At 40.3% G+C, this 12,931-nt stretch overlaps 1 protein-coding gene across 1 annotated transcript in view; it reads right to left on the bottom strand.

The window, feature by feature from the left end:
• Positions 1-4,215: 4,215 nt before the first annotated feature.
• The window catches only part of LOC102869732 (prolactin receptor-like), a 33,186-nt gene continuing 24,470 nt past the window's right edge, over positions 4,216-12,931 (bottom strand). The window contains exons 6-8 of the mRNA XM_006902125.1: positions 12,470-12,569; positions 11,716-11,785; positions 4,216-5,235 (exon numbers count right to left, since the gene is read on the bottom strand). Of these exons, the coding sequence (XP_006902187.1) occupies positions 4,216-5,235; positions 11,716-11,785; positions 12,470-12,569 (1,190 nt within the window). The remainder of the gene's footprint in view (positions 5,236-11,715; positions 11,786-12,469; positions 12,570-12,931) is intronic.

Here is a 12,931-nt window from a genome sequence, read left to right as displayed (position 1 = left end):
TCTCCATACGCTTCGTACCTTGACTACTTAGTGATTGATTTTAAGCATGACATTTTCTATCTCTGAGTCGAAGGTTGTCAACCACAAAATGGTCCACCATGAGAGATGGAAAAAAATGTCAGAAGCAGCAAATGGATATAAGAGCAAAGAGAGTTAGGACTGATGGGCTCCACCAGGAATGATCATGGCTTATGTGAGCTAAAGCTCATTTTATAAAAAAAGTAAAAAAACAAAACACAACAAACCCTAATGCCTCATTCAATACACCTCTTTTCTATATCATTCTTATTCTCTCTAAACACATCTTTGCATATGTACTTTGAATATGTACCTACATAATTTTTGGAAACGCATATGAAACATAGTAAGATCTACTGGAACTAACGATTTAAGAAGTCAAGGACAATGAGCTGAGGAATCTTCTATGAGAAAGAGCAATTGATTGTGAACTTAATTATAATACAGGAGATTGGGTGACTTAGCTTTGCTGGGAAATATTCAGTGAGTCATGGAATCAAAGAGTTGGAAATGCAAAGGACTACTGAGATTATTTAGTCAAACACTTCCCCGCATACAGGAGGAAACTCATGAGGAATGTGAGGAAACATGAGGCCAACACAAGGTTTAATCGGTCCAAGGAAACATAGGACTAAAACTCAGATCTCCTGGTCTCCGTTTTGTGGTGTTTTTTTCCCACCCCCCCAACCCCCCGTTTGATAGTTGTTTACTGTGGTTCTTGTTGGGTGCCATCAAATCAGTTCTGACTTGTAGTGACAATTTACAGAATGAAACTATGTCTGGTCCTGCTTCACCCTCACCACCATTCCATGTTCAAGTCCATGATTGCAGCGATTGTGTCAATCCATCCTGTTGGGGGAGTCTTCTTCTGACCCTCTATCAAGCCTGCTGTCCTTCTCCAAAGACTGCTCTGCAGTAATAACACACCCAAAGTACATAAAAAGAAGTTTGTCATTCTTATTTCTATGGACTTCTTCCAAGACAAATTGGTCCATTCTCCTGGAAGTCTGTAGTCAAGATCCTTCATCAACACTGTAATTCAAAGGTGTTAATGTTACTTGAGTCTTCTAACTTAATGTCCAACTGTTTATGAGGTGATTGCAAATACCATGCCTTGGACCAGGTGTATCTTAGTCCTCAAAGTGTTATCATTGCTTTTTAAGACTTCAACAAAGTCTTTTGCAGCAGATTAGCCAACAGAAATATGTTGTGTGACTTCTGGAAGGCTGAATCCATGGATGTTGATTGTAAACTCAAATAAAATGAAGGTCTTGACAATTTAAACATTATCTCTATTAGTCATGATGCTTATTAGTCTGATTTTTTTTCTTTATCCAAGCTTTAATCCAAACTGAATGTTGTAGTCTTTGAATTTTAGCAAGTATGCTTCTTCACTTTAGACAAACAAGGCTGTGTTAGCTGCATATTTCACGTTGTTAACAAATCTTTCCCAAGCCCTTATGGCATTTTTTGCTTGACAAGAAAGAATGAGAACTGCTCCCCCCAACCTTAATTCAAATGAATACTCTTAATTGGCCATAGAATTACAGTCTTGACTTATTAAATAGCTTTTTTCTTCCCATCGCAGTGGGGACTATGGATATTAGATCATGATGACTCTTGAGCTATACATTATTTTTTCATATATGTCAAAATAGGTTCTTTTCAAGTTGTCAAATTGTATGAGTAATTGATACATCTCTCAAATAAGAATGGACTAGATGGGAAACGCTTTGTCAAAATTGACATTAAAGGTCTTTGATAACACCTCTCAAGGTGGAAACACTTCCTTTTGGAGGTTGGACATACTTTCCCCAGTATTCCACTATTATGAGAATCTTAAACCACCAACTGCATGTGTGTGTGCTTCAATAACACCTTCTATTTGGATCCCCCCTTATTCTGAGCAGTGTGAAATACAAGTCAGAGAGGCTTGATCAGTACTAAGAGAGGATGGTTTCCACGCACTAAAATACTGTGTAGTGGAAATGCTCATGAAAGGCAACGTCTTTCAAACTAAAATGTGCTTTTAAATCATCAGGAGGGCTCAGTAAAACACAGATTTAGATTCTGTAAGTCTGCGGCAGAGTCCGAGGGTTTGCACGTCTAATCATTGACCAGGGGATACTGATGCTGCCAGTCCACAGGACAGCTGTGAGGAGACCTAGGGCTTTGAATGAACTTGGGCAACTTTTTAAAAAGCTGCTTTTCCTCCCAGGATATTCCTCAGCTGTTGAGAAATGGGCCTCGGATCTACTTTTACAATTGTGGAAGCACTGGCAATGTGTTCACTTTCAAATATCAGGGCACCTCTGAGTCCAGCTCTGTCCATGTGGCCTTTTGTAGTGGTGCATGTTAACTCACAGAGGTGAGTTCGGGTGTTCCATGTCCAGCTAGTGAAGACAAGTGGAACAACGTGATCTGGGCTCCTGCTGTGCCTGGACTGTTAGGTAAAGTGAAAAACAAAGGGAGGTTGGCCAAGGGACGAGTAAGTCAGGAGCACCCTCTTTCCAATGGAGAGCCAGATCTTTGATTCCATGCCTGTTCATGTGGACATTCTCATGAGATCCTCTTGGCCTTTGAGCCGTTTCCACCACTCCATGAATGCCTGGTTTCCTAGAATTTTTATTTAGACATGAGTGTCCTCTCCTTCTCAGCCAAGATTTTTCAAGTGGATCTATTCCAGAGAGATAACTAACTTCTGGATTTGTTTTAAATGTCTTTGCTGCCCAGGAATGCTCAGAAAAACAAACGATAAAATAACAGTCCTCTCTCTGAACCAGTAGGAAAGAAGTCAACACTCTTATTGTTCAAGGAGGCATTATGAAGATTCATGCATAGAAACACAAAAACCCTAAAATGCCTGATAATCATATAAGTAATTTCTGGTCTGTAGAGAGTTCTAAAACCCTAGGTGGTGGCTGTTGTGTTGTTTAAAGTATTTTGGAGTCAGGGGGCGGGGGGAAGCCCCGCAACCTCAGAGAAATTATCCAACACTAAGTTGGAAATTCAATTTTGTCATCCACCTTACATTCTCGAGTGGATTAAGATGGCATTTTTCTCCACAATCAGAGACTACATATTCTACTACATACTGTAAATTACTCATTAGAACCTCGTAGCAGAAAATACTGGACCCACTGAATACGTAAACAGCTGTACTGGGAAGATAGAAAATAGTCTTTTATTTTACCTATGTGATAGAAAAATAGTCTTCAAAAATACACTGTTAAACTTATGGGTTTGTATTAAAGTAGAATTTGTATATACAGTAAGGCAGTATTTCCATGAGCATCCGGCTGTGATTATATTCTAAATGAAAGTTAGGTTTTTTTATTCTTATTTTTCCACACCAAGAGAAAACTCGGGAGTATAGAAATTATCTACAATCTTGAAATAAGGTAAAGAAACCCTTTATAGGGCTTTACTAATGAAACTTATCTGTCTCTTACATAAGAAAATGTCACTTTTGAAAACGATATTCTTTAGAGGCTTTAGAATGAAGTAAAAGTGGGGAGCAGGGTTTGTGTGTAAATCCATGCTCAGCATATTCAAACTATTTTGAGGAAAAACTGGAGGCGGCATCATTTTTACTTGCCTATCTGCAGTTACGGATAGAGCCATGTAAACAATTCATCATGTGCTATAGACTGCATTGTCTCTTTATGGGTGTCGTGTTTGGCAACTTTTAACCATTTAGGATTTAATAGAGAGAAAGAGGAGTGAGTATGTTAAGCAATTGGCTTACCCAAAACAGTTTCCATGGCATTTTCTCCAAATTTTTCATCCTTCTTTGCTAATCAGTTTTGATTATTTAACATCTTTCTGTCATATGCCAAACTACAAGGATGCTTCCAAAGGGTTTATTATTATACCTATTGGCGTTGACCCTCAGGTATGCTAAGCAGTGTGCTTTTTTATTTCATTGATGACATGACTTTATATCTATTCACAAAGAGTGACTATACAAATCACAGTTAGGCAATGGAAGGATTCGTTCTAGAATCAGCTGTTGGAGAAAGGGAACTGGTTGGAAATGGAGCATATGGAAAGACGTGAACAGCAAATGAGCTTTAGTAGTGTCATTCTAACTGGGTTCTCGAATACTTTCTATCAGATTGCATTTCATTGACTCTGTAGTGTTACCTGAAGAAAAAAAAAATCACATTGTAATCAATTATTCCATGAGTCCAACTATCAGTTAAAGGAGTGCATAAAACATGTGGGATCCAGGTAATCCAAACCCCCTAACTGGAGTCTGCAGTTATTTGGTGTCACAGGGAAACAGGCCTGGTTTTTCTCGACTTGATTCTGTGGATGTTGTAGAGGGCTATTCTTGGTTGGCTCTTCCAATAAGGCCCTGACTGGAGCTTGGCTGTCTTGCACTAAAACCAAGATGTTGTTGTGATCCATCACACCGGACACCTTAGCATACTCCTTACTGACCTCCAGAGTGCTGGCCATCGCTGTTTGGTCGCTGTTCTCATGTTTTGGCAACAATGTTAGTGCACCGTCTTTGTTGACCTTGTGAACTTCCACATAATCCAAGGGTTTTGCAGATTGGAAAGGGGTTTTCTGCTGGAGCAGCAGACATTCTGGGTCTTGATCAGTTTTCGAACAGACACTTTCCACCTCCTTTTCCTTGTCTATCTTTTCCTCCCCTCCAGTCTCAGTGGTTTGAGAGGCTGTTTCAGCCTCTTCTGCTTGGTTCAACAAACTGGTGGTTGCACTCACAGAGCCCACAGCCAGCTTACACACATCTGCAACGCTGTGGTAAGAAGATCGGGGGTTGTGGTGGCTGGGTAGCTGTGGTAAAGGCCATGTTGAAGATTTGAAACCGTCATCGTGAAAATAGGATATTTTGCTTTCCAAGCGGACGTCCTGGGGATGCCAGGTCAAAGAAGTGTTTGTGTCAATATTCTCTGGCTTCTCAATGACCTCAGGAGTGCTGAAGATGGGGGGATTTTCTAGGGGTTCCTCACACTTTTCAGACAGAAGGGAAGGACTGTCACAGCTACCTCGGCCAGAGTCAGTGTCATGATCCAGGTGAATGGATCTCAGACTTTGTCTGGGATATTCTTTCGAGTGAGCTGGCATTAGCTGCTGGTCTTCACTGTCGTCCACTTCTAAAAACTCCACCAGCAAGTCCTCACAATCTGAAGTGGGAGGAAAGTTGTGACATCCCAGAGCGCTGAGGAGTTCTTCAGACTTGCCCTTCTATTGAAACAAACACAAAGAAAAATGATTGTTAGCATCATAATGGTGCCAATTGGCATCCCAACAGAGCCTTGTCTGATCTGCTTGTTACCATGGGCAAGCTGGATGTGCTAACAGCCTTCTAGAATCCCCCAAATCCAGATGTTTGTGTGCCAGGCCCCCTATGGTCACTTCCTGGAAATCTGGCTCCCTCCTTTATTTAAAATTAGAGGCCAGGAAACCCGACGGGGGCAGACCTACTCTGGACCATGGGGTTGTTACCAACTGACACTGATTGACTCTGTGGCACCGCCACCCGACAATGTTTTAAAAATTCAACTCTCAATTTTAAGCTAGTCTCTCTTGAAGGACTCATAATAAGTTTAATGAATGAACATGAAACATACAGTTAAATACACATACAACTACTGCATAAATAATGAAAAGCTGCAAGACATCTAGATACATCATGCTCACGACTGTTTCAGCATTTTGGGATCACTGGCAGAACGATTCTGGCAGCTGCCTGATGACTTCTAGTTTCTTCCTTCCCTTCCTAGAAGCTGGCTATCATAAGATCATTCAGTTCTCTTTCTTCTACTGCCATTTCTTTTTCTTTCCGTCTTCCTCTCCCTCTCTCTGATCTCACTTGTCCTCTCCTTATTCCTTTCTCCTTATTTCTCACATTCTTCTTATCCCATTTTCTTCCTCTCATTACTCTCTTTTAATTTTTTTTCTCTTTTTCCTACTCTTTTTGTTCTCTTTTTTTAAAACTTCTCCTTATCTCTGCTGCTCTAACAGATCAGAGATTTGTGCCTAAATCTTGGCTTTGTCATTTACTCTCATTCTTTCCCACTGAGATGGTTTGGAGTCCTAATAGCCAGTCATTGCATTTCTGAGGTTAGAAATCACAATGGGAGGAGGGTGTATATATCTCTGTCCTTCAGAGGACACTGGATTTGAAGCACCAGAGACTGCAGCCTTTGGGTTAGCAATACAACTCCCTAGGGACTAGGCCACTTGAACTTCTACTGTCATTTACTAGGTATATGGTTTTAGACAAATTGCTCCCTGAAACCAACTTTCTCCATTTGTAAGAAGGAATTAATCCTACTTATTTGGCAGCGTTCTCAGGGAGATTAGGAGTAAAGTGTTATGGATGGATTCATAGCCCCTGGGGGGTGCAAGCAGTTAATGTGGTCAGTTGCAAACTTAGAGCTTGGAAGTTTGAATCCACTTTGAAGCACACTGGAAGAACACTCTGGTGACTTGCTTCTGAAAAAGCAGGCATTGAAAATCCCATGAGCACAGGTCATGAGAATCTAACACTCAAAGGTCACCACAAAGTGGAATGGTCTCAATAGCAACTGGGTTATTGGTTATGGATTGATCTGGGTTCCTCCAAAATATGTGTTGAAATTCAAACTCCTGTATTTCTTTTAGTTTCTGCTCTAACCTTTATTGTTTGCTTTCTTCTGGAGACTACAGGATTGGTTTGTTTGGTTGTGGTTTTTTTTTCCTTCTCATAGTTGTTGGAGATGTTATGTTAAGATGATGATTTCAGTTCTTTCCTATTTGGTGGTATGTGCAATTATTGCTAGACATTGTCTGCTGAGCACCACTTTTGTGATGTTCCAAAAGTGTTGGTGTGTTGTTCTCATTCTCCTTTGTTTTAAGTAATTTTCAAAATTTCACTTTTTATTTCTTTTCTTACCCAATAGTTTTATGCAGCATGTTATTTAGTTTCTATGCATTTGATATTTTGAAATCTTTACTTCTTGTTATTGATTTCAGATATTGTGAACTGAAAAGATGCTTTGTAGTATTTCGATAGTTTTAAGTTTATCAAGGCGTGCTTTGTGGTTAAACATGATCTGGTCTGGAAATAATTCCATATGTGCTAGAAAAGAAATATTTTATTATTGAACAGACTCTGCTGTTCTATACATGTCTATGGGAAACTCTGGTGGCCTAGTGGTTAAGGAGTTGTGCTGCCAACGTCAAAACAGGTGGTTTGAAATGACCAGATATTGTTTCGGAGGCAGATAGGCAATCTCCTTCCATCCAATTTACTGCCTATGAAAACCCACTTGCATTTAAGCTATGAGTTGGCTCTAACTTGAAAGCACACAATAACAACATGTAGGTCTAGGAGATCACATTGGTCAATTGTGGTTTTTAGTTTTTCTGTGTCTTTGTGGAGTTTGTTCTATTTGTGTCTCCTTCATTGAAATTCTCAAACTTCAACTGCGGCTATTGAGTTGGTTCCAATTCATAGTGGCCTTCCACTTGATTTCCAAGAATAAAAATTGTAATGGGAGGAGATTGTGTGCCTTTTCCCACAGAACTGCTGGTAGATTTGTAAAACCAAAGGCATGTAGAACTTGGGTTATCAGTGTAAATTGCTATGGCCTTAGTCTTTAATTGGACATCATTGCTCTTTAGAACTTCAGCAAGGTCCCTGTCAGCATATTTTCCCAATGCATTATGTCTTTTAATTTTTTTACTACTGTTAGCATGAGTGTTGATTGTAGTTCCAAGTAAAATGAAATTGTTGATAACGGCAATCTTTTTTTCCATCTATCATGATGTTGTCTACTAGTCCAATACTGAAAAGTCTTATTTTCTTGAGATGTAATACACATTGGAAGCTGTATTCTTTAATCTTTGTCAGTAAGTGTTTCAAGTCTTCTTCACTTCCAGCAAGCAAGGCTGTGCTATTGGCATAATATAGTTAATTAGGGAATTTTGATTTCATCAAATCTTCAACAGTTTTCTCTTTACTTTGCTGTGATGTGAATATCTTCTTGTTCTAGAGTTCCAATTACACATATAAGGGAAAGAACTTACTCCTTAATGGTGTATCCCTGAATTACTAGGTTTTCTTCATCCTTTCTGATTGATCCTCTAACATGAGTATTGAGAGATTAGTCTTTAATCTTCTCAATATTCTGTTCTATTGATCCAATTCCATTCTTTTTTCTTTCCAGTGAATTATCTATTTCTGAAATTACAGTATTTGTTGTCATTGGTAAGTGCTGTTGAGTCATAGATGACTTATAGTGACCCTATAAACAAAAGACCTGAACACTTGTATAACTTTCATTGTTTCTCCAAGTTTATAGGATTTCTGGAGGCAAGCTATTTTGGAAGTGGATGCCACTCCTGCTTCCAAGCTTGGTTTTGTTTTGTTTTTTTTTTTCAGTGAATTATCTATTTCTGGAATTTTAGTGTTACTCTCCTATATTTCCATTTATTTTTTCCTTGATTTTGTTTGTTTTTGTTGTCACCTCAATCTTTCTCTCAGTCTGTTGTAGGTACCCTAAGCAGAATGATTTAAAATTTCTTATCAGGTAGTTTTAGTAGCATTTTATCATCTGAAGGATCTTATAGTCATGTATTTTGGTCACTTATTTGAGCCTTCTTGTTCCATTTGTGTGTGATTATAAACAACTCCATGGGGCAGGTATGCTACTCAGCTCACCAATTAGATGGCACTTAGTGTCTGGTCTCCTTTCACCTGGTGAGTGTGATGCAGGATCAGAGCAAGTGTCAGTACTTTGGTTACATAGAGCCGTTGACGGTAGGCTGAGCTGGTGCTGGCTGCTCTCTGTAGGCAGTTAGGTGATGGAGGAGCAGGTGTTGGTACTGATTTGCCCAAGGGGTGAAGCTGCAGAAGGTAAGTGGGTGGCATGGCAATGTGGGTTCTGTAGCTATCTCTCACAAGGTGGGACACATGCAACAAGGACAGTAAAAGAAGACAAAATAGGAATATCAATGGAAGTAAAAAAGGAAAAAGAAAAAAATTAAAAAGAGAATTAATGGGAAAGAAACAGGGATGAAGAAGAATGGATAAAATTGGGAGACAGACACCCAGTTGGTCATCCTGCTGCCACTGAGGCAGGTGGGGGGCAAGCTGTCTTGTCTAGGATGAAGTTTCTATTGGTCCATAAGACTATGGGTGGGGCATCCAGTCTGGAGGGCAGTTTCTGACTGCCCACAAGTTGGTTAAGGGCAGGGTGTTCACTCAGGGACAGAATCTCTATAGACCCAAAGGTTAGCCAGGAGGAGACTGCTTGGGCGGGCAGCAGTTGAGTACCGGCCAAACTAAGGGGTGTCCAGGGACAGGGCACCCAGGCAACTACGCAGCCTCTGCTGGCCTGGGGAGTGCTTGAACATAGGGTGCCTTCTCAGGGACCAAGTTATTGCCAGCACATGAGGTGCTATGGGGGCAGACTACCAGCTGCACACTTGGTCAAGAACAGTACACCAGAAGGTCCTCAGAGGTAGAAAACATGTCCCCCCAAAAGTGACAGGTGCCACACTGTCAAATGTGCCCTGTCAGAACACTTTCTGTCAACTGCAAAGGAGAGAAGGATCAGGGCCTCCAGAGATGGAGTTTATGCTTGTCTAACAGTGCCTAGGAGCAGGCTGCACAGCCAGGGATGGTATCTGTGCCCACCTAGATGGCGGCAGCTGGATCATCAGCCAGGGAAATGATACACTGCCAACCCGAGGAGAAGGAAAGCATGTACACTTAGAAACGTGAGGGTGGCATGGACCCAGCTCCAGATCCACAAAGACTCTTGTCTGCCCAGGTCAGGGCAGAGGTGGTGGTAAGGTAGAGCATCACTAGGAGGGTATGGAGAATAAGAGGAAGACCACAACTTCCTGGTCAGCCCTCAGTCACTAGTGTGGGCACTGAAGTAGCATGGAGTTCCTGCCCCAATTAGAAAACTTTGCCAAGATTCAAAACGTCTCCCATGTGTCAGGTCCATTCATAACTCACCATCTAGTTTCTTATTTGATATTTTTGTTCGTTTTTCCTCTTCACTTGAACTGTTTCTCTATTAATTTTCTTTGAAGATTATGGTCCAGGATTACCATGCATATCTATTACATTTTCTTTCTCTTGTCTTTATTTTGAAGGGTCTAGGTAGCTGCTTGCCCTGCCTGCCTTCTGTGGAAACCCCTTGTAATGTTTTTCTTTTATGTTAATGAGGATATACTGGTTTAAGGGGGTTAAAGTCCTATAACTAATCACTTTTGAGTTATTAAAAGAGCAGAAAACATACAGAAGGAGAGACAACAGAGAATGTCAAGAAATGACACAGCCCTCATGGGGCTGGTGATGATGAAGGGCCTGCCACTGTAGTCATGCCCTAGATTTGGACTATGGCCTAGTGGGAAGGAGTTGTGCTGTCAACCCAAAGGTAAGTGGTTCAAATCCACCTGCTTCTGGTGATGGGGAGTCTCCTTCAGTGCAATGCAGAGTCTCTGAAGACTTGCCGGAAGGTCAGTTATAAGTCACAATTGATAATTTTTGAAACTTCTTAACTGTGAGAAAATAAATTTCTGTTATAGCAGCAGTAAGAAACTAAGACATAATACAACGAAAAATAGGAAAACATTTTAAATATAAAAGCCGTTATTTTATCATTAAGTATCTGTAACTAGAAGATCCAGCTTTAAGTGAGGCTGTAGTTCAGTTAGCTGAGACATTCATGCTTGTATAGAAAGGTAAATGTGAGAAATGGGAAGTTGTCTAGAGCACTGGACTACAAGTCCTAATGCTTGGACTCTACTCTCTGCTCTAACATTTGCAAATGGAATGATGTCAGAACAGACACATCCTATTGGGCTCCTATGTCACATTCCTGTATTATCAAACACACAACCTGGTGTACAGTGAAACAATGGGGTGAAGTGAGGCACAGTATGAAGCGAGGTTTTGTGTGAAGTAAGGTAGTGAAGTAATAATGTAAAGTGAGGTGATGGTATGAAGTGAGGTTTTGTGTGCAGTGAGACAAGGTATAAAGAGAGACACGGAGGGGGAAGTAAGGCACGAAGGGAGGCAGTGATGTGAAATGAGGCAATGGTGTGGAATGGGACAACAGTGTGAAGTGAGGTAATGTGTGAAATGAGTAATGGTGTGAAGTGAGGTGATGGTGTGAAGTGAGGCAGTGATGTGAAATGAGGCAATGGTGTGGAATGGGGTAATAGTGTGAAGCAAGGTAATTGTGAGATGAGCAATGGTGTGAATTGAGGTGATGATGTGAAGTGAGAGACAATGGCATGAGGTGAGTAATGGTGTGGAGTGAGGAAAATCTAGAGACTGTAGCAAACATCTTTGTGTTTTTAAGCATTCTTGACTTTTTCACTTTGTCTTCTGATGACAATTAGTACATTTATCTCTGGCTCTTCCTGCACTTTGGAAGGACTCATTCTCTTAACCCACTGACAACATGCCATATCTGGACACACACACACACACACACACACACACACACACATCTCTTTCAATAGTATCACAGCAGGAACATGAAAATTACACCCTTGTCACTTAGTTACAGCTTTCTGTTCATATTTTCTGAAGAGGAAGGACAAGTGGGGAAGAACCACCAAGATGGCCTGACAGAACTGATGCAGACTGTGTGTGAACGTGCCGTGTTAATAAAGTTACAAAGCAGTGAATTTCACTACAGCCACTTCTGCACCTACCTCCAGCATATGAGTATCAAATCCTTTTATTTTGGGCCCAGGAACTGGTGGTAAAATGCAGGTCACCATACTATAAAAGAATGCATGAGATGGGATATAAATGTCTCAGTTTTCCCTTTGAAATTTTTGAAAGATTAGTGTTATCCTGAAACACCTGCTATAGGAGCAAGGGTGGTTAGTGGTGAAACAGTCTGGGGAACTCTGGACAGGACACTCAGCAGGGAAAACGATAATTACAGTGTTTTACACAAAGTCCCCGAGTGGCACAGATGGTTTGGAGCCCAACTACCACTCTAAAGGTTGCAAGTATAAAACCACTGAGAGGTAACTTAGAAGTCAGACATGGTGATCTTCTGAAATGCCCCAGCTTTGAATACTCCTTAAATAAGTTCTACTCTTTACATAAGGGGCTCTTATATATTTGAACTGATTTGATAGTAACTTGCAGCAACATAGAAAAATAATCTTTGGCTAATTTAAGAGACTGATTCTGAATTTAGCATATTAGTTGGATTATTACCTTTCCTTAGGTTTAGCTGTTCTTGCCAGCTTTTTCCTAGTTCACAACAGCAAAAGTACCTCCCCAAAGCCATTTGTCCATGTTTTCTATCATTGATAAAAGATATTCTGAATGACTAGTGATTAAAATGAGCTGCTTGAACTTGCCATATGTTTCCACCACTGTTGTAATATCTTTTTGGTCGTTATCCCTGACGAACATGATTTTGGAGGGATCTGAGAGAAGATGAAGTACCTGTAGCCTTTCAAAGTCACCACCCAGACGAGAATCAAACAAATGACGGCAGCAAGAACAGCCACAAAGACCCACGTGGTTACATCCAACATGGTGAGGTCTAGAAAGCAAGCATCCAGAACACATCAAACATACACAGTTTTGTTAAAAACAAGCACAGTGAACGCAACTCTGAGCTTGAACGTCTCCCCCCATATCTTAATCTTTATTTCATTTGAAAAGCAATCCAATTATCACTAATAAAACAATTGTTACCCAATGGTATTAATGCTTTATAATATTTTATTGTGCTCTACACATTTCAAAATCCTTTCACAAGCTGTTTTATTTGATCCTGAGAGAAGGAATTAAAAAAATCATAGTCAATTGCAGTAACAATGTAAAAATTCCCAACATTTATTGAGTTCTTACTAAAAGCCAGAAATATTTTATGCCCTTTACATATATATATATATATATATA

This window comes from Elephantulus edwardii, unplaced genomic scaffold, assembly GCF_000299155.1.
Source record: "Elephantulus edwardii isolate Elephantulus edwardi_28Jun2011 unplaced genomic scaffold, EleEdw1.0 scaffold00370, whole genome shotgun sequence".
Taxonomy (NCBI): Eukaryota; Metazoa; Chordata; class Mammalia; order Macroscelidea; family Macroscelididae; genus Elephantulus; species Elephantulus edwardii.
This window is presented reverse-complemented; position numbering and strand designations above follow the sequence as displayed.